Source organism: Postia placenta (assembly GCF_002117355.1).
Source record: "Postia placenta MAD-698-R-SB12 unplaced genomic scaffold POSPLAscaffold_2, whole genome shotgun sequence".
NCBI lineage: Eukaryota > Fungi > Basidiomycota > Agaricomycetes > Polyporales > Adustoporiaceae > Rhodonia > Rhodonia placenta.
Window position 1 is genome coordinate 3,126,747 of NW_020169833.1, and position 20,914 is coordinate 3,147,660.

A 20,914-nucleotide genomic window follows, 5' to 3' on the forward strand; every position below is an offset into this window, starting at 1 on the left:
GACAGCGATGCGCTGATCGATGTCTGCTTGAGTGAACGTTGCCATAGGGACTTCAACCAGTGCGTTGGTTGGTGCAGGTGGAGCTGGTGGTAGTTCTGGAGCCTCGATGGGAACGTACTGAACGTCCGGGAGCTCGAACGGTTGTTCGTTAACAGGTGACTGTAGGTTCTCTGTTGTTTGTGCTGGTTCGACGTTGATTCGTAGGATGGCGAATACGTCTTCTGGGTGAGCGGGAGGGTGTCTCTGGTAATAGCTGACAAGCTGTTGATGGGCGACGATCTGCGGGTTGGAACCTTCTGCGCGAACCCAGGAGCCGCCTCAAGGATAGATGGGAGTCCTTCTTGTGGTGGTGACGAAGCAACGGTCTGCTCGGTCGTACTGGAGAAGGGGAGATCCTGCGAGGGCTGGTAGTCCCAAGGGAACCGGGTTTACTGCGTTGTTCGACGTGATGGTGGATGAGTTGTTCGACTAGGTGAAACTAGGAACGTAGCTTAGAAAGTTCGACCTTTTGATACAACAGTCTACACTCCTATATTGATGCCTGACTCGTAGACGACGAGCGAGGACTTATGGACAGTGCGTCGTCCTGAAGATCGAGCGAGGAAGTCGAGAATGACCACTACCCCAAGCGAAGAGGAGCAGAGACTTGAATGAATAACCAGGTCGAACTTAGGGTTCGACCGACTAATGGTACAACTACTTATACAAGTACCGACTGTGCACGGACCATCGTGTCTATGTGGTCGTGTTAGTGAAGAAAGAAACGTAGTGGTACGATACCAGGCGCGAAGTGCGCACGGACCCCATTATGTAAGCTACATAATGTTCAACCTGCGGGTGAGCGCTAAGACAGGCGCCAGTATGGGCGCTAGTAGTACAAGGAATAGAAAGGAAAGACAAATGTTTCACAAGGTGGCTATCAGCCAGACCTGCACATATGCACAATGGAGACTCTGGCAGCACGATTTGCAAGCTCAATACGCTCAATCTATTTTTACTCCCCCACAATGGAGCATGCACCATCTCAGATGCAGGCTGCTGACTGCATCAAGCCTTTGCTGCCTCTAAGGTGGCTTGAAGGCTTAACTTTAACATTCTCCGAAGCACCAACAGTCGACGATATAAATAACATGGCGACTGCCTGGCCAGAGCTACAAAACCTGTCACTGCATTATGTCAATCGTAGAGACCCCCCTTCTTTGTTGCCCATCACAGTGCTCTCTGTGTTTGCCTTACACTGTCCTTCCCTCCATGTCCTTGCCCTGGGGGAAGTACATATTGATGAAGAGATGTTCGCCAAGACAAATATCATCACCTCCCACAAGCTGGGTTGGCTCACCATCATCAGGAAAAACAAGGAATACCACGGAGACCTGCATAGGTCATGTGGTAGCCGTTGGATCGTTGCATGCCCCCCCCTTACATAGTTCCTGTAGTATCTGACTAAGACTATGTAGCATGCCATAGCATGCCTGTAGTAACATGTAGAGTCATCATGTGTATTTGTAGAACTACATGATATGTTCAGTGCGTTATTGCAGTGCCACACAAAAGTGTGCTCTGAACACAATGATATTTTGTTCAAACAATACAGACACTCACGAATTACATACACTATGCCCGTCGCATCATGTCATTCTATTCAGCCTCACTATCTGTCTCGCCCGTGCGTCCCGCAAGCTCCTGATATGCTTCCTGCATGTCTGCCTTCGATGCGCGACTGGGCTTCTCGCTATCCTCAGCAGATAGGGATGCAAACTCGCTAAGTAGAATGCAAATATAAGCCGGCCTGGTATTGGGTGCAACAACTGGTAAGCTGACTCACCGTCCACGCTTGTATAGCTTCTTTCGGATGTTGCACACAACCGTCTTGTTTGATGGGCCATCCGGAGGGTTCTCCCAAGTACGAAGGTCCGCAAGGTATGCTTCATATAAGGGCTTGCCTTCAAGCTCCCGGAAATCAGCCATGACATGGACACCTGTGGACCACTCCTCAATATCATGTTCGACCTGTAGAATGTTCTGTGATCCCGCTAACGTGAAATAAAATTCACTTACTGCTGCGAGTATGAGCACCATCGTGGGGAGAGGAAACAGGTTGAAATGCTGTGGGTATGTAAGTCCAAATGAAGTCTTCTTGCTCTTCTTCTTGAAGAAGCAGACTTCAAGGACCCGTGAGATGATAGTGTGCTGTCCAAAGCCCGAGCGCATGCCCGATTCGATGCCAGGGTCCTAGGGGATCAGACCATCAGACACCAGCAGAGGTCACAAAGGGATCATATCGCGCACCTTGTAATGAAAGGAGGACTTCTCAAGAAGCCTCCTATGCAGGTGTATGTTCTTTCTGTGAACATCTGGCGAGTCACCCTTGGCAAATCCATACAGATCCGCAACTAATGATCATGCAGCTTTGGCAACAAGGCCACGCGCGTTAGACTTGCGATTGGTGATCTGTTTGGGCATAGTCCGGCACCAGCGTGAGGTTAATGGTTTCAACAGGCTTGATACAGAGAGGAGAGGACACACCACAGTAATCATGTGATCTGTTAGTTCGAAGCCTGAGTGTTCAGCACCCCCAGAGTCCGACTCTTCAGAGTCGTTTATGGGATCAGTTACATTATGCCATGACTCATATGCCCACTGGCGCTGCACTTCAGAGTCGGGATAAGCATCCCTTGTCATGATGAGTGCCTCAAACTCGTATGCTGCTGATAGAAGCAGCTTCTTGATGCGTGGCATGTAGTCACTTGCTTTGGGCCGCGAGCAAGCATCAACACTGTCACGCAAGGGAGCAGGGACTGCTGTTACTGGGTGCCGTCGACGAGGAGTATAAGCACCATTGAATTGAACCTCAATGTCGGAGCTGTGTGAGGAAGTAAGTTCAGACAACTGGGAAGCTTGAAGAGAATTTGAAGAATGCTGAGGCTCTTCCATGCCTAAGCCGAACAAATGGTTGTTGATGGGTGGGATAGACGAGGAAGGAGTTATCGAGTTGGGAGGAGGGTTGCGACTGCGACCAGTATGAGGAACAGATGTTGTAGGCTTGCATTGAGCCAGAGACAGCCTGGGTGTGGCCGTAATTGTTTGGCCTCGGGCAAACTGTGAATGGTCAGTAAAAATAGAAAGAGAAGAAGCATTGAACATTACTGATGATGGAATCGCGATGGAGTTCAGATCCAGCTCGTTGTCATCTTCACTTTCTATTCCGAGGCGAGTAAGGTCCTCTGAGGTGTGGTTTTGGCTTGCGCGATACCCGGGTGTGGCCGCGAGGTTCATTTGTAGCTCCGAGGTCTGCTTTTCGAGGTTCGCAAGAAGACACTTCTTGCAGCTGATTTCGCATGCAAGTTGCTCTTCATTCAGCTGTGCCTTCTTGCTGCTTGTGATACACTGATGTTTGGACTTTTGCATGGGCTGCGGAGAAGCGCAATTATTATTAATGGCTTCATGATCACTTGCCTGGGCACGCTTCAAGTTGTGTTGAGAGCAGGTCATCGGGTGGAGTGTGAGAGTGTGAGAGTGCAGTTGCGAGATGGCGGTTGGTGAGAGAAAAGCGGTCAAGTGGCAAGAGTCGACGCACCTTGACCAACATGTGGCGAGCATTTTTCCACGCTCGCCCGTAGCAGATCCGTGGCTCATCTCACACCACACCTTGTCTGCCTTCACCATGTGGCGATCTTCGAAGCCCCAGTTTACCTGCAAATACTGCACACATGTGCTTCTGACTCCGAAGGGCTTGTCCCTGCATATTGCTCACAGCAAAGAATGTTGTGAAGCCCGAGATCGCATGGCAAAAGCTCACCTATACACATCATGAATACCCACTCGAGGCAGCCACTCCGAAGCTACCCTACAAGGCACAATGGATGAAGATGTTGACATACCTGCAGATTCAGTATTGCCTCTGCATGAGCCCACTGCAGATGTAGAAATGGATGAGGAAGATGCAAATTCAAACCCAAGACATGTGCAAATGGAAGATGTTGAAGATGAGGAACTCGGAGGGCTTCCGAAGAGGCCACATGTCAAGCCCTATCCATTTCCTGCTGGGTCAGTGCTTGAGACTTCACCCACCCAGTTTGAAAGACTCCAAGAGGCCAAGAAGACTGCGGGGCAGACATCCTGGTATCCATTTGCAAACCGTGAGGAATGGGAGCTTGCAGACTGGCTGATGACAACGGGAGTTAGCCAGACAGCTATCGACAAGTATCTGAAGCTTCCCATTGTATGTCCATCAATTGATGATCAATTAGAAGCATTGCTGATAGTACGGGAATTATAGACCCAAAACAAAACAAACCTGTCATTCCAAAACAAGCGGACATTGTTTCAGAAGATTGACGAGTTGCCAACAGGACCTGTGTCATGAGTTAACATGGCACCTAGCCGTCTTTTTAATTTTTTCCCTTTCGCAGGCTCAAACCCGCGACCTCTGTACTATACGCCTGAAATGGACATTTCCTTATCTACTGTACAATCAGATTAGATGGGCGGCAGTGCGCGGCACAGCTCAGGCCCCGCTGACACAGCCGCTCTGACTCACTGGCCCCCAGGGCTGCATCAGCATGCTGTGCATGGACCAGCTGCGCACGGACCAATGCGCACAGCCTGCCCTTATCTTCCCCTGTATATAAGCCGGCCTCTGCTGCCCTAGGGACCTCAGTTTCGACCTCTTGTCCCTAGGTCAGTAAGCATCCCTTTGTATTCCTTTCTTACTTAACTAATATATTATCTTGTCCCTAGCCTTAGGTTTGAGCATTGCTCACCATCACTTCGGTGAGACCCAGTCGAACGCCCCCAGCGTCCTTGTTTGGTTTTCCCCTGTCGCTTGACCTCAAGTCGCGACAACCTGCTTGGTCTTGCCAGACTTGGGATGTTCATGGAGATCTTCTCGACGATAAGGGACATGTTATGGGCAAGACCATTGAGCTATGGAAGCGCAACCCTGTCGAGTGTATCAAGGAGCTTATAGGCAATCCTGCTTTCAAAGATGATATCAAATATGCACCGGAGCAACACTTCACTTCACCCGACTGCAACAATCATATATTCAACGAAATGTGGACAGGAGAATGGTGGTGGGACATCCAGAAAGAACTCCCACACAATGCGACAATCACACCTGTCATTCTCGCATCAGACAAGACCCAATTGTCCACATTTAGTGGTGATAAGCAGGCCTGGCCTGTGTATCTTAGCATTGGAAATATCCGCAAGTCTGTTCGGTGTGCTCCTTCTGCTCGGGCAACTGTACTAGTTGGCTATCTTCCTGTCACAAAGCTAGAGTGCTTTTCGGACAGCCGACGGGCTCTGGAAGGCTACCGACTCTTTCATACTTGCATGCACTCACTCCTGGAACCGCTGATAGCAGCAGGAAAACAAGGTGTCAGGATGGTGTGCACTAATGGTCAAGTGCGCAGGATATACCTGATTGTTGCAGCATACATTACGGACCACCCGGAACAGTGCCTCATGGCATGCTGCAAGGAGAATCACTGCCCAAAGTGCACAGTCAAGCCTGATCAGTGTGGAGAACTTCTGAACTCACTGTTGCGGGATCCTCAGGAAACCTGTGAAACAATTGCCAGGGAATCACATGGACAGAAGCCTGAAAAGTTCGAGGCACAAGGCATGCGCCTCATTGATCCATTCTGGCAGGAGCTACCACACTGCAATATCTTTGCTTGCATTGCACCCGATCTTCTGCATCAGCTTCACAAAGGTGTTTTCAAAGACCATACTGTCAAGTGGGCAACTGAATGCTTTGCTGGAGGAGCTGCTGAGATTGATCGTCATTTCAAGGCAATGACACATCATCCAAATTTGCGGCACTTCAAGAAAAGCATTTCAACAATTTCCCAGTGGACTGGCACAGAGTATAAAAATATGGAGAAGGTATTCCTCGGGGTGCTTACTGGTGGTGCATGCAGTCCTGCAGTCTTGCGTGCAGTTCGTGCAGTGTTGGACTTCATCTACTATGCGCACTTCGAAACACATACCACAGATTCTATCATCCAGCTCGAGGCCACCTTAGATGCTTTCCATGAAAACAAGCATGTATTTGCGGATGAAGGTGTTCGTGATGACTTCAACATACCAAAGGTTCACTCAGAAGTTCATTATGGCACCTCAATCCGCTCACTAGGAACCGCTGATGGCTTCAACATGGAAGGATCTGAAAGACTACATATTGACTATGCAAAACAGGGTTATCGTGCAAGCAACAAGAAGGCATATGTTAAACAAATGACAGTCTGGCTGACATGCCAGGAGACCATTCACCAGTTCCGAAGCTATCTTGCATGGGCAGAGCCTATGAGCACCTCAGTAGATGTCCCTGATGATGAGGATGATGAAGATCTTGATGATGATAATGAGGAGGAGATAGAGGAGACATCAAACACTTACTCAGTAGCCAAGGAACCTGGGCTGGGTCAGGTGAGCATCAAGACGCTCACTGAAACATTTGGGTGCACAAACTTTCTGTGCAATCTGGAAGACTTCCTGTGCAAGTCTACACACAACAAGAAGCTTCCCAAAGTAGCAGAGCACATGTATGAGCAAACAAGGTTTGCTGTGTACAAGCGGATGAAGGTGGACTTACCTGCTGCACGTCAAGTTTCATGCATCAATGGGCGGCAGGACACAGTACGTGCAATGCCTGCAATTCCAGCAACAATCCACAGAAAGGTGGTCCCATCACACTTTGACACAGTTTTGGCTTATGAGTTCCTGCCTGATGTAGTTGGGTCTGATAAAGTTGACCCATTAGAAGGCCAGTGTCATACAAAGTTTGATATAGACTATATTTACTTATCAGCATGATCCTGAAGGTCTTTGTGTTGCCCAGGTGTGAGCCATCTTCTGCATCCCAGAAACATATGGCCGCTTCGCATCAAAGCACCCACTAGCATATGTGGAATGGTTTACTCCACTACAGACAATATGCCCAGATACTGGTATGTTCAAGATTTCACCCTCAACACGTCGACATCGCCATCGCACAGCAATCATTCCAATCACACAGATAGCCCGTAGTTGTCACTTGATCCCACATTGGGGTCATGTAATGGACCGCACCTGGGCATCTGCAGATATCCTTGATAAGTGTTCCTCATTCTATGTCAACCCATATCTTCATCATGATGATTTCCTCTTGCTACAGTACCTACAAAGTCAGTCAAAAAGCTAGTAGTATAAAATTGTACATATATCAAAGCCCAAGTTCATAAACTTTATACTTATCAGGTGTGTTCCATGTATAATGGGCTGTATAGCACTCTGTGTGATCTCTACCATACAACATGGTTCTACCTAGGAGCTGCCTATGTCTATGTGTCCCACATAGCCTACAGAGCACTACAGAGCCTCTAGTGAGTGCTACGTGTATTTGGCTTTTTCCTGATGATCAAAGTCACGCAGGAGCTCACTGTTCTTGACAAGATTGCAATGGCCCAATTTATCGATAATCTGTTCCCATATGTCAGAACCTCGATTGGCTCCTGGGGGGATGAAATGGGCATGCGTGAGGTCAAAGCAGTCTTGCAGGCCTTGCAGGCTGCGAGAACTAATGAGCGGAGACGTACGACCCGGGTAAGTCGCACTTCGGCGGCAGGATTGTCATGGGTAGTCTGACGCCCCGCCCGTAGGACTCGTTGGAAGCCTAGCGTGAAGTATCTGAAGGGGAAAACAATGGCAATAACATCGGGGTCAAAGGTTTGCAAACATACTACAAGGTTGATTGAGGGCGGCAAGATGGTTCTAGAGTATGGATTTGGGTCACTGCAGATGTTGAACGAGGCTTCGTGGAGTCTGAGGCTTGCCAGTCTAGCAGTGAAGCTAGCAATCATTTTTCTCTGGCGTGAATGATCTGATTTACACTTGTTCGACTACATCCTTACATACGATGTAGTGACTTTGGGGTAGTGACTATTACGCACATACCATCCGTGTGGAATGCTTACATAAGCTGCTGGAACTCGGTTTCAAACTCACTGTTCGCCCAGTGCTCTCTTGTTGTTCTGAAGCCTTGCTTCATCTGCACACTATTTCAAGATATGTCAGACACAGTGCAGGCGTCGACAGAGCTATCAACTCTACAAACCAGGCTAGAGGTGCTGAATGCGTTGATTGAGCGACTACGAAGTCTACGCAGCATACCCGCACACTTGATCCGTCTGCCACAGTCGCGCCTCCAGTCGTTCGCCCCGCTGGAAGGTCCACACTTCTTGCCTCAAGCCTTCCGAGAATTGAAAGAGACAGTCGAATGTGTACGCTCCGAGAAGGTTCAAGAGGCCCTTGTTACGGCGCGGGATAGTGAGCAGAAGGACAAGAGCGACCTAAGGCTGGGCAGACCACGGGTGAATCGCAAGCGAAAGTGAGTGTCTCTCTTCCTTAGAAAATGACTTGTGGCTTCATGAATGTGTAGGCGCGCACCTTCGCCAGAATCACCCCGGTCGTATGCGCCCCTGCAGCCACAGCGGACGTCGCTGTTTCCTGCTGATCTTGCAACACCCCCAGTCCTCCCGGACCAGCTGGTCGAGTTGCTCAAAGGGTATAATAAAGAGCACGAACATGTCAAGCTGCACATCCTGGCAAAGCGGCCCGCCCTCGTCTTGCCAGTTGTAGTGCGCTATACGATCCGCGATGTGGCCATCATCTACTTGACTCTAAATTCAGACGGCACTCAACTGATTGTGGAGAATGCAACCGCGTTTGGTCCTCGCGAACAGGTAGGAGAAATTGTGGCCAGATTCGCCACCTGTGCTTATGTGCCCTGCAGAAGCCGAATTACTCCCAGTCCGACTTCAATGTGTACCAAAGGCTATCGCAGCAGATCACGAAGACGATACAATCTGACCCGCAAGTGTCCTTGCGTCAAGTCTTGGTGTGTAAACTTACTCCATTCATGTATCGTTCATCTCATATCTAGCAGGACCTGCTCGCTACTTATGTTGATCTGTTCAAGCAGAAATGTCAGTCGTGCGGGCGGATACTGTCAGCGGAAGCACATCTCCCCCCTGTAGCGCGTGTATGGTCCGCGCGAAGGTCGGATGAAAAGCCGCCTGGTTGGGAGCCCTGGCACCCAATGTGCCTACAGCGATAGTGTGGACACGCTTTATCTTGCCACAGGTTGAGGCCGCCTCCTATCGTTGCCATATCTCGTTGCGCAGACATGGCCTTGTCGGCGTTACTGCATCGTGTGCGTCTCTCACCGCCGGACAGGCCTCGCGAGCCGGACACTGATTCAGCCATTGCGCATAGGCCGCTTACTTTCTCCAGCACCTTCAAGACACCTCGCTGACTGACCTAACATCCCCCAGCTTCCGTCACATTGCATCACTCTCTTGTATGTAAACTCGTGGGTACATTGCAAATGGAATCGACCAGTTGTCCCTCGTTCGCCGCTTAGTAACAGTGCGACCCGCTCGAGGCATGCTCACTTGAACCTGAAGTCCTGAACGTCCACGCGCCGCACATTGAACGCTCGCCCAGCAATACAAACGCGCATATGTTTTCCCTCTCAATTTCTCGAGCGCTCTGGAAAGCTGTATCTTGTCTTGCCCAGCGAAAGCAAGAGATTCTTACTACTAACCCGATAACATATTCCCACTCCTCATGAAAGGTTCTATTCCCGCTACTACTGGTGACTTGCTACTAATCACCAAGCGACTTCCTGGCAAGTTGACATTGCGAAGGGAGGGAAAATGCACAGCATCAATGTTAGATTCGGCGGCTGCGCATGAAGATTCTGAGTTTGGGCCATTTTTATGTAACGTCTGTTTGTTGCTCATATCCTCCCAATTCAACCGGCTAGATGTTACATGAATGAAGCTGTTCCAGTGAGCACACCTGCTACATGCTATCGTCTACAGAATGGTTTACAGGAATGACGATAGCGACATCGGGGAGCGAATCTAAATCTAATGACTGCCCAGTGTAAAATAGTAAGGCTATACAAAGACCATTCAGGAATAGGTATCGGTAGGAGTGCGGTATTCGCGCAAAGCCAGGAACTCAATCGGATCAAGCGCATTCATCCCAGGATACGCGTCTGACGCGAGGCCAGGCATATCCCAAGGCACCGACTCTTCATAATACTCATGCTTGATCATCGTGACTCCAACTTGCTCCCTTGCATTGTGAGAGATCCCAGCCAGCGATCGATACGTTAGGTCTTGCGACGCCGTGGGGGTTGCGACCGTTGGTGTCGAAGCAGCAGAAGAGACAGAGTGCATGTCGAAATAGCCTGCAGCATCGGAATGCAGCAATGTCGGCATCTGGGGATCAGCGGAGATTTCCGCAGATCTTCCGAGCAACTGCGCCAACGCGGCTGAAGCAGAGCGCGGCTCATGCACTACATGCGCCTCACTTTTCACAGGCGCTAGTTGGTGGGTTGTTTTTGGAGGAGGTTCCACCACCGTCTAGTCGAATACGCTCAGATGATTTCTGCGCAAAAAAGGAGCACATACATATCGTGAAATGACTTTCTCCAATGCCTTGGTGAGTACGGCCCAATTGAACACCTTGACGTCCTTCTCAATGTTGCGCGGCCGCGGCGGTGGGAAGCGCATGATGAGCTCGAAGAAATCGCGCGAGTCGGCACGGGATTTTGAGACCGTGCGCGGACGCAGGCCCTCGAGGTTGCGCCGGATGCGGTTTTTCTCGTCGACATCGAACAGGCGCCCCGAGAGCCGCTCGAGCAGGAGGAGCACGTCCACGGACGTCACGCAACATGCGTCCTCGTCCGCGCGATAAATGCACGAGATAACCGTGTCTCTCGGGTCGTAAATTGCGCCAGGCGGCACGCGCTCGCACGCCGCCTTGATTTTGCTTCCCACGTATTCCCAGGTGAAGCGCACGAGACGGCGCGACGCAGCGAGCTCGTCTTCGTCCCAACCCGTCGCCATGCTCTCTAGCGGTGTCTGCAGTTCTAGTTGATAGGTGGTGCCAGGGATCGCGTCGCGTCGGCCTTTGTCATTGGAGCGCCGAGGTTGCCGTTTGGGAGGTGACGATGCACGTATGTTCATTTTAGTATGAGACTCAGAGCCCAGGCCCTGCGAACTAATGAGAGACTGTCGAGCCGCGAGTACATCTTGGTAGCTTGACGTGGGATGCATCAAAGGACTGTGCATGCTATCCATGCCAAGAGGCGCATCTATTGAATAGCGGCTGGTGACTAGATTGTCAAATTTAGAGGCGTTAACGGCTGCCATAGCAAATGTGCTCACGTGGCGGAGAGTAATGGAAGGCTCCGAACGTGCAGCTATCCAGAATTTCGTCTCTGCTGTTCAACGCTTGTACGGTCAGCGCCACCACGGAAGCATGGATTGTAAATGCATCGAGAGGAACGGAAGCCTGGAGTTGCAGGATCTTGCGTCCGTGTTCAGCTACTTGTTGGACAGCTGTTGTAAGAGCACGGCGGCCAATCACCAGGCGCATGTACGTCGTTTCTGCGGTGCGCATGACAAACGTCATCCTGGCGGAGATGGTAGTGCCTGGCCCGCCTTCTGGCGGATCATAGCTATATACTCTGCAAGCTCCACGGGAGGAGGCGACGTAAGGTAGTCCCTCACACACGCTTGTCGATGCCATATCCCGGGGGGTTCGCGCTAAGAGCTATGTCAATAATTGGATGCAACTTTTCAGGCCTTTGATCTTACCTGGAGGTTTCAGTCGACCAGTGGTGTACTGCTTGTATGGTGTAGGCATGTTGCAAGGCTGAGGTTTTGCGCTTAATCCCGTGGTGTCGTCGAGAGAGTTCGCCGGCGATATATAAGGCATCCTGATCGTCATAGTGCTTAACTGCATTTCCGTGTATGAGGCATGGATTCAGCACTGACCTGATTGTTGCCGTTACAATGGACAGCCGTGAAGTCGCGGACAACGAGGGTGGCGGGACGAGGGGTGCACCTCAATGCGGCTGGCATGAGGCTTACACTGCCCGAAATATAACTCCACGATCCTGATTTGACATTTGACCACCCCTGATAGGGGGGCAGACAAAAAGCATCCTCGGACGGGACTCCGCTGAACAAGACCAAAGCGACTAGTTGATTCTGGGATCAATGATGTCCTTCTGCGCAACTAGTGCCCAGACACCTGGTGAAGTGGAAAGACGTCTTCTCATTTATGATCAGACGGCGACAGGATTGCGATCTCGGCTGGTCTATGGTATAGGGGACTGCGTCGAGAATCTTGCTGAACACCCTTGAGCGCTTGATGATACGAGGCTCTCCCATAGCTGGGAAAGATTCCCTTTTCCATGTTACTCGCCACGCCTGTACTGAAAGGGAGAAATGGTCGTTGCGTATGTTGAGTCTTGACACGAACTTGAGAGTGTGTACGGTAGCCTCGTGGCAGGTTACTGATCCCGATTCACAATCTGTTTGTGAGCGTCAGCCACAACCTCGATCAGCGCTTCAGCGCTTAGTTATGTTTAGATAACATGCAGTAGGTCGCAGGCATTAGCAACTCATTTCCCGGGGACTGCCCTGCTGCAAATCGGTGCTACCATCACTGAGATTCTCCCTTCCTCAGAATGCATTACGGCGTTCTACACGATATAGTAATAACATAAAATCTGCATGCACATACACAAAGTTTGCCAAACAAAGATGGAAAGCATGATTCATTCCTACAAGCGATAGATGAGAGAATATATAAACGATACAGTTTCATAGCCCGTCCCTTCGCGCGAAATTAAGGCTGGAAAACTTTGACAATCGCCCCCGAATAGAGCCTATGCTACCCATCGTCGAAGTCGTGAACGACGCTGCACCCGACAGTGTGGCCATTGCAGCGCCTGTGTTTATGAACGAGTCTCGGGGAGACTCCTCGGATATATCATCGGCTCCGACGATGTCTCCAGGCCCCGATGCGACGCCGTTGAATCCGTGCCGTACGAGATGCGCCAGTCGTTGCTGCAGGGGTGTCTGCTTGGCTTGTGGCATCTCGCCGCTAAACTGAATATTCTCCTGTTGAGAGCGGGAGGACGCTGGCGAGAGGACAGGTGATCCCGTCAAGAACCCTCCTTGCACCGGAACCACTCCTAGTGACGGTCTCCTGGAGGAACAATCAGCGTGAAGTTTGTACTGTGCGTTAATCTCCATTCACTCACATTTGGCGCTCTGGCTGAGGTAAAGGCCGTGAACGTAAGGATGGCGCATAATCAAGATCCCGCGACAGCGACGCCACATCAACGGCAAGCCGATGAATCTCTTCCTGGAAATTCTTGCGGAAGAACTTTTCAAGCGTCCCGTGGAACGTCATCATCTCCGAAGGGCACAGCTCTCCATGCAGTTGCAGACAATCATAGATTACGCGGACCTAGTAGGCCAACTTCAGTCTTGAATCTCTGTGTGTGTTGTGTATGCTCACCTGTTCATCTATCGCATTCCGCAGTTTTTCTACCTCCTCTGCACGCTCAGGATATCTCTGGACATAGTCGCCGCTCAGATACTCTTCCCGGTATGCACCAATGCCGCCACTGATGGGTGCGTCCACCGCCGCATTGAGAGCCATCGCAAGCGCAGTGGTAGAGACCGCCTGTCCAGTCTTCGATAACGCTGAGAACCTCATGTTCAATTTAGCTAGCTCTCGTGTACGCTGTTCAACCTCGTGTAAGGCCGATTGTACCGGTGAGATCTCGACCGGCTCGACTCCGACGATCTCAGACCGACGCAGAACAGTGGGGAAGGCCTCTTCGGTCGTGAGGTATGTCTTCTCGATCCACTTCTCCTCAGCACCGTCGCTTGCCACCTTTATCACTGGTCGAGAGAAGCTGAATACGTTGATGGCACTACCGAAAAGTGTTCAATTATACTGTTCATATTGTGCGCCATGGAGACGTACCTGTGCTCATAATAGGAACGGATAGGTGGAGCAACGTCTGGGTTTGTGAATATCGGTAGCTCCCGATCGGGCTCGGGAATGACAGCAGTGCATTGAATGTACTGCTCGTTGCCAAAGCGGATATCGACAGGAGGGTCCCCTGTGCTCTTCAGCAGCTGAACACCGGGGTGCTTGTTCAACATTCGCTCGCAGAATGCTCCAAACTTCTCCCACTCATAGCCACGGTACTGCGAAGAATGTAAAACGGTGAGCAGATGCCAACGATAGCCTCACGCACGATAAACTGCTTGTTGCGAATAGCTTGAGGGAAGTTGCCATAGAACACCACTCTGAAGTAATCAGAGTAGTATCGCTGCTCGCTCACAATATGTTCCAAAAGTGCCGCTTCGTGACGGAGAATCTCAGCTAGCCGAGTGCTGACAAGAAGTGAGAAGCCATTGCGTTTACGAATAGGGACAAAGCTTACTAATTGAAGGTCACCTCGGCATGCTGAATTGCCAGTTCTCTACATATATCAATTGCGTTTTCCCATGCTTTACCCTTACCTGTGTGATGTAGTGGTCAAACCAAGGATACGGTACGTCAGCTAGATGAGGACTCACCCAGGTAATCCAGAATGAGAAGACAGAGTGTTTCCTTGCGGTGGAAGTGCGATTGTTGTGGCAACCCCAGCTCTTCCATTGGGGGAGCGAACGTGTTCAAGTCCCAATCGTGAAGATCAGCGTGGAGCTTGAGCGTGAGGGCGGCTTCAACGTAATTCTGGGCCTGTAGATGCATCTGAAATGCTGTTAGCGATGTCAAGACACGAGGACATAAAACTGGCTCACATTCACTAGCTGGTGGACATACTTGATGTAGATCTCGTCGCGGCCACTTCTCCGGATGAAATTCATGAGGCGGAGCTAATGACACAATCCGATCAGGCTACATCCTCGAGCAAGGATGCCATTTCATACCGTGGCAATAACACGATCATCCGCGTACTCTTCGCCTTCAGGCAACGCGCGAACACTGAGAAGCAACTCAAGGAACATGTCTACCTCCCTGAGGAAGTCAGACACCCTGACCCGTAGTTGGTCATCAACTTCGGTTGATTCGTCGAAGAGATGTTTGAGATAGCCGATGAAGAATGCACGAGATATATCGTCGCCCTTGCTGTCGGACATGAAAAGGGTATCGAGCTTGCTGACGAGCTCATTCTCTATCCGATCGAAATGCCCTGAAGTGTGATACTCAGATATGATCATGCAGTAGAGAATATGCACGGCGTTGTTGCGCAGCGAATCGTGATGACTGAGGCAGAGATTGACCACATGCCCCACGAGGGGTGTGAGAGCAGCTTGATAATGCTAATGACAGTTGTGTCAGAACAATCAAAGTATGCACGCTTCCAAGACGTACTCCGTAGCTTCTCCCGGAACCCTCACTCACTCCCTCTTCCTCTGTCCAGTTCAATGCTTCCCATAAGCGCAATAGGAGAATCGCGCCATCTCCTCTAATATCTCCACCGAGGCGCCAAACAGCCCGTCGTTTCTGGAAACTCATGTCATCACCATCTCGTTGACAGATGTAGCGCGGCCTACCTGAGGGCTCAGCTCCTCGATAACCAACTGCTCTGAGGACAATAGCTTCAGCAGGACACTGAACGCCTCTCGCCAAAGATTCGGATATAATTTTTGCTGCGACCCCTCGCGTGAGATGTATTCTCGTTGTAGTTGCGTTGCAATAGGGTCCATGAGCTTGATCAAGACCTTGTGAGCTAGAATGTTCACATTGAGCCAGTTGCTGGGAAAGGCGTCGTTCTCCAGGATAGACGAAATGACCTTGAAGCACTGCAACAAGAAGGCAGCGAAGTTGTCACGGCCTTCGATCTCCGATATCGACTCGAAAAAGCTGAGCAAATGCTTCTTCTGGGCTGACGAGACAAGCACAAGAAGTACAATGGCGGCCTCCCCCAGTCCAGGGTTGAAGTCTCTCTTCGATTCGAAGGAGGCGGAGGGAGTCGCAGCTGATCTAGGCAGACTAGCCGTAAGTGAGAACGGATAAGATTCTGGGAATGGGACCGGGTACGTGGACGAAATGGGAGACAAGGGACGGGTGCGCTCGATCGCCCTTTGTGACGCTGGATTCTGATATTCCAGATACGACTCCAACAACCTAACCGAAAGCGGATAAGTCAGTGCCTCTGGAATAGCACGACCACCCACCTCGGTATCACGGACAACAGATACTCGATGTTATCCTGCTCCTCCCTCAGCCTGTTGTGGTCAGCTACCGTGGAGGGATCCACGAGGCTTGAAAGACATTTGTCGAGTATTATCGCTACGATGGTGATTGATAGTCGGATGCTCTCTAGCCAGAGAATACGCGCAGACTCTCGCGCATTGTCCGAGTCGCTTGACTGTGTGTGGAGATATTCATCATAACGACCGAAGTGCGGCTTCACCCAGAACACCACGTTCTCAACGAGCAAAGCGCGTGACTTGGGATTGTCGAAAAGGAAGCCCTTGACTATTTGCAAGTACATGATAAGCTTCCAAATGACAGTCTTCCCCTTGTTTGTGGCTATTGCATTGGCAAATGTCGTGGCAATGGTGACAAGCTCGACAATTGGGAACACCTTGCTCAACTCGGGAAGAATGGAGGTGAAGTGCTGCAGGGCAATTGTCTGCGTGCCTATGATAGACGGCGGGGTGGTAGTTGACATCATACGATTGACCTCGGATAGATGCGCTTTCAGTTCTCGCTTGAAGTTCGATTCCAGATGGTCTGCTGTTGCTCCGCCCCCCATCCCGAGCTCCTTAGCTTTCTGGAGCTCTCGCGATCGGACAATGAATTTGAATATATAATGCCAGACTTTCAAAGCCGACCGCAATTGTGAAGCGGTCTCGCTAGCCGTAGGATCCTGCAAGAGCCGGTTCATAGAATGAATCATATGGGACGATGCTGAGGCACAACTGAAATGCCTCTCAATGTAGACATCCAATACGGGCTGGAAGTTACTGAAACGACGGTCTTGGACAATGCCCAATACTGTCACAAGGGCGTTGAACACCAGATGGTCCATTTCGCCCGACTGGTTGTAATTTGACACAATGATGGCGAAGAGCGAGTCAAAGATATCGCGGAGAAACTTGACGATCTCAACCTCGCCCACGAAGGTGAACTTGGTGAGTACGGTGGACAGGAGCTTCTGGTCGACTAGTGTTTCCCAGTTTAGTAGGCTCAGAAGCACGGAGTTCTGCGTGAACTTGGTGGAGCATAGCAAGGAGCGAATGATGAGACTGTCTCGCATAGGAGGAGCCAGCCTCTGGAGTTCAACCGGGACGAAAACTTGCTCCGCTTTTGAGTTTGCAGGTAGCCAGGGCGTCGCAGCAAGATAGAGGTCTGCGCTGATTTGACTGAGGCGATCTGCCCGATACAGAACAAGCGTATGTGCGTAATCTTCCAGGAATGCTCGACCATCGGGGAAGAGCGGCAGAAAGGCAAAGGCAAAGGGGCGCTCAGGTACATCGGGAGACCGTCCAATGGACCGTTCTCTAGAATTGCGATGTCGGAAAGTGAAGAACAGATGCCATCGTTGTGGCCCCTCGAGTGGGAGTTGAATCTTGATGAGCTCGCCAAATGTCGGCTGACCGGTGCGTTGGAAGACCATCGAGTGGAATTGCGTCACAGGAGGTTCCCCGCTGCATTGAGAAATGATACCCTCGATTGGACGTCCATCCTGGTCCCTCATCTCGATCGTGACCTGTACATTGCCGCCCATGTTGCCTACCTGGCCTCGGCCGAAGTTCACGCTGCGCCGCGGAGACGGTGAGAAATCTCCACTCCATAGCTTGATGTATAGATCGTTACGGTCATCCCCAGGGAAGACGACGTCCGGGAATCCCAAGCGTAAACTGAGCGGTATGTCTTGAAGAAGAGAGGTATTCTCGCGCACAATGGTCTGCGCATCTCCGTAGAACACCTTGATTGAGACTGCCATCATCTCCGCCCTTCCACACGGTCAGCTGACGGGGCACGTTATGATATGACATAACACTACGACTTGCCTTGGGGACTTCTCAAACTCTTTCACGTTGTTATTCAGGATATCCTGATGCAGCATCGAGAAGGTCGCCTCGTTCTTGGGGATGTAGATGGGCATTGTGTGCTCTTTGGTCGACGATACCTCGGTCGGGTCTGCTGCCATCGCGTTGAGCTGGCTCAGCTCGAGCACTGCGCACCCGAACGGCCTCCTAAAGTGTATCGGGAGATCTGCCGACATGCTGTTGCGATGATTATTGGCCGGGAGGGATTCTCCGCTCCCGTTGGCACGCCCAATGGACGCCTCCGACACACGCCTCCCGCCCTCCGAGATCGAGCCCATACTGCTTCCCATCTTCATCGACCCATTCCTCACGATCTTGCAGACGAGATATATCGAGTCCTGGGCATCAGACTGCACGAGATCTGTGAACATCGTGCGGATACGCGCCGAAGGGTCACGAGCCAACACGCCGTTGTGATTGAGGACGGCGCAAAAATCCTCCGACACGAATCGAGCATCATTCTTGTTGAACAGGGAAAAGATCAGCTCAGCGGTCTCTCCCGGGGCACACGGGGACGCGACGAACGCCCGCAGATCGAGGAAAACGTGGTAGAACTTCGCCTTCACTGGCTGCGTGACGTTCAACGAGCCGAAGGAGCCTGTGAGCCGCGGTTGGATTTTGCGTGGGTACTCAGGGAATGCGGAATGCACCTGGGAGGTAGCGGAGGCAGAGTAATCGAGTGATCTGCTGAGACGGCCTGACTTGTATGGGTGTGTTGGAGGGGAGACATCCATGTACGCGAGAGAGACCTGCATCGAGTACATCCGCACCGCACTCATCCAGCTGCGAGAGTCGATCTCGCCTTCCACGTCGACCGTAACCAGGCCGCCGCCCGTGGGATGCCGCACAATGACGTCCAGGCCTTGGACCAGGTTCCCGCTTACCAGCCGAACGACGCAGTCCCGACGGAGGTTTATCGTCTCCTCTGAGCTGAGCGTCTGCGCAAGCAGCTGCCGCCGGCCAAGGTGGAGCGCCTCGATGTGCTCGCGCACGAGCTGGAACAATTTGTAGTCGCGCCGCGCGAGGTATTGGAACATCAGCGCATGCCACTCCCGCAGTGCAGACGCAATCTCGTCCACCATCGGCTGGTCCGCGCCCGAGATCGTGTCGTCCGCCGACTTCAGCAGCGGGCGCGGCGGGAATGGCTTCATCACCTGCGACTCTGTCGGCGACGCCGAGCGCAGGCTCGCGGGGTACACGGGAAGCCGCGCGCGCGTTGAGCTCGCCTGGTCCGGCCCAGGCATCAGCTTGAACGACTTGCGCGACAGCCCGTCCTTCATTGAGAGCCCGTCCCGCATTGAGAACCCATCCCGCATCGAAAACCCGTCCTTCATCGAGATACCGTCTCGCATTGACAGGCCGTCCTCGTCCTTGGGTGTTTGAGCGCCGCCCATCACCTTGTCCCTGTTCCATTGGCTGTAGACTTCGGACTGGTGGCTGTTCAGGTTCGTCGCCAGCGAGCTTGCCAAATCATCCAGTCGATTTTCCGCGTCCGAGAGCTGGTCGCGGACGAAAATGTGTGATGCAGGGAAGATACCGATGAATACTTGCTGTGCGTCGTCTGCCTTGGCGGTGGGTTTCGAGCTCGATGGTTCTGAAGATTGCGCCCAGTTTACTTGAGGTCTCCGCGAGGTACATACAACATACCTGTATGTAAGGACAAGCGTTAGGACAACACGCCTGGGCATAAGGAGCAACAATTGGAAAAACAGTGCTGATTATCACATGGAAGGACTGGCTGTCTCTCGTATGAGCTCGCCGCACAAACATACAAGAAGGCATCTGTTCACAGGAGAATCAGGGTACTCCCGACCAGAAATGACCACAGTCTCCAAAAGTAATTTTGGCATTGTCTCGCAGAGCACCCAAAGTGTTTGCCAAAGTATGCACCAGTGTCCCGAATGGAAGGTCCTTGCAGATCAGAACGAGCTCTCATAGGACCTTCGACTCACGGGCAGCATGCGAAAGGTCATACTCAAGGTAGCCCGGCGTGTGTACGAAGAACATTTGGCATGACAGATATGTGCTGGCTCACCACTCGTAATCCAGTCGCCTGACCATTTATGCATATGAGAGCATCGGAAGACATGGTAAGTCCCCCGCAATTGGACTCATGCGGTAGCTTAGACGGGGTTACATCCCAGTGCGACCTAGCGCCCTTAACCAGGATAGCGATTGAAAACCGCAAGGTATACCAAGCTATGCCACTCCCGATATGACAAGCCTCAGTGGGTCTGTCGAGATGTGTGCGCAATATAGAAGGGGCATAGCAGACTCATCAGCAGAGAAGGAAGAAGAGCACGTACCCTCGATACCAGACCCCTTCCACTTCTTTGTCCCTCGGTGTATACTGCTCGAAAGCATACACATTGTCTCCCACTTCAAGAGAAACTACGTCTCTGTGCACAAGGTGGTCGTCCCCAGACGCGTCGGTAGTACTGGTCCATGTCGATCCGCGAGTACGACTCGAGAGCTTGGTATCTCGGCGATTAGGCGACAGTGGGTGCACAGCGTATCCGTAGACAATGAGTGGAAGCGGTTCCCATACGCCCTTCCGTTGCCCCACAGGAGGGGTGAGATTGCTAACCATGTCGTGGGCGAGCGAGAATGGGTATCAGATGCGTGCTGCGAGGGTATACTGCAGCGCTTGCACTGCAGCTGGGTATCACCGACGGCGATGCGCCCACACGGCCAGGATATAAGCTTTTCCTGCAGATGTATTCTCAGATAGAATCGCACGAACAATTCAAAGCGAGCTTCTGAACAACCTGCACAGCATGAACGGACTTGAAGCCAAGTTATGGAAGAGGTACAACTATATGGGCGCCTATCTAGCCAGGCGTTGCCATACATAAGCCTCATCTTTGCTCAATCTTTCGCTGCAACATGCACTTGTGATCATCAGGATACCATCTCAGATGAGCGAGACCAGATTCGTTATAGACTAGCGATTGCGGTAGGGCATATAAACA

General features: G+C 51.5%; 5 protein-coding genes across 5 annotated transcripts; 2 read left to right on the top strand and 3 right to left on the bottom strand.

The window, feature by feature from the left end:
• Nucleotides 1-1,638: 1,638 nt before the first annotated feature.
• On the bottom strand, nt 1,639-4,322 carry POSPLADRAFT_1130905 (hypothetical protein; the record flags this gene model as incomplete). The annotated part of the gene is made up of 11 exons (XM_024484004.1): nt 1,639-1,762; nt 1,826-2,010; nt 2,059-2,232; nt 2,290-2,367; nt 2,527-3,328; nt 3,578-3,693; nt 3,755-3,799; nt 3,882-3,914; nt 3,956-4,040; nt 4,072-4,165; nt 4,298-4,322. 11 exons carry the CDS (start codon nt 4,320-4,322, stop codon nt 1,639-1,641), a joined length of 1,761 nt encoding a protein of 586 aa, XP_024343440.1.
• Nucleotides 4,323-4,908: 586 nt separating this feature from the next.
• On the top strand, nt 4,909-7,189 carry POSPLADRAFT_1133402 (hypothetical protein; the record flags this gene model as incomplete). The annotated part of the gene is made up of 2 exons (XM_024484340.1): nt 4,909-6,778; nt 6,855-7,189. The coding sequence occupies 2 exons, from the start codon at nt 4,909-4,911 to the stop codon at nt 7,187-7,189; spliced, it is 2,205 nt and encodes a 734-aa protein (XP_024343441.1).
• An 865-nt stretch (nt 7,190-8,054) lies between these two features.
• On the top strand, nt 8,055-9,405 carry POSPLADRAFT_1178088 (hypothetical protein; the record flags this gene model as incomplete). The annotated part of the gene is made up of 5 exons (XM_024488566.1): nt 8,055-8,374; nt 8,426-8,729; nt 8,780-8,884; nt 8,933-9,199; nt 9,262-9,405. The coding sequence occupies 4 exons, from the start codon at nt 8,055-8,057 to the stop codon at nt 9,101-9,103; spliced, it is 900 nt and encodes a 299-aa protein (XP_024343442.1). The 3' UTR covers nt 9,104-9,199; nt 9,262-9,405.
• Nucleotides 9,406-9,965: 560 nt separating this feature from the next.
• Nucleotides 9,966-11,709, bottom strand: POSPLADRAFT_1044019 (hypothetical protein; the record flags this gene model as incomplete). The annotated part of the gene is made up of 4 exons (XM_024478444.1): nt 9,966-10,421; nt 10,470-11,176; nt 11,229-11,609; nt 11,661-11,709. The coding sequence occupies 4 exons, from the start codon at nt 11,707-11,709 to the stop codon at nt 9,966-9,968; spliced, it is 1,593 nt and encodes a 530-aa protein (XP_024343443.1).
• Nucleotides 11,710-12,611: 902 nt separating this feature from the next.
• On the bottom strand, nt 12,612-20,532 carry POSPLADRAFT_1178089 (hypothetical protein; the record flags this gene model as incomplete). The annotated part of the gene is made up of 15 exons (XM_024488567.1): nt 12,612-13,062; nt 13,118-13,326; nt 13,378-13,798; nt 13,852-14,078; nt 14,129-14,267; nt 14,318-14,396; nt 14,454-14,628; nt 14,679-14,753; nt 14,808-15,200; nt 15,253-15,384; nt 15,435-16,008; nt 16,059-17,839; nt 17,897-19,270; nt 19,340-19,589; nt 20,249-20,532. 15 exons carry the CDS (start codon nt 20,530-20,532, stop codon nt 12,675-12,677), a joined length of 6,501 nt encoding a protein of 2,166 aa, XP_024343444.1. The 3' UTR covers nt 12,612-12,674.
• Between the last annotated feature and the right edge of the window lie 382 nt (nt 20,533-20,914).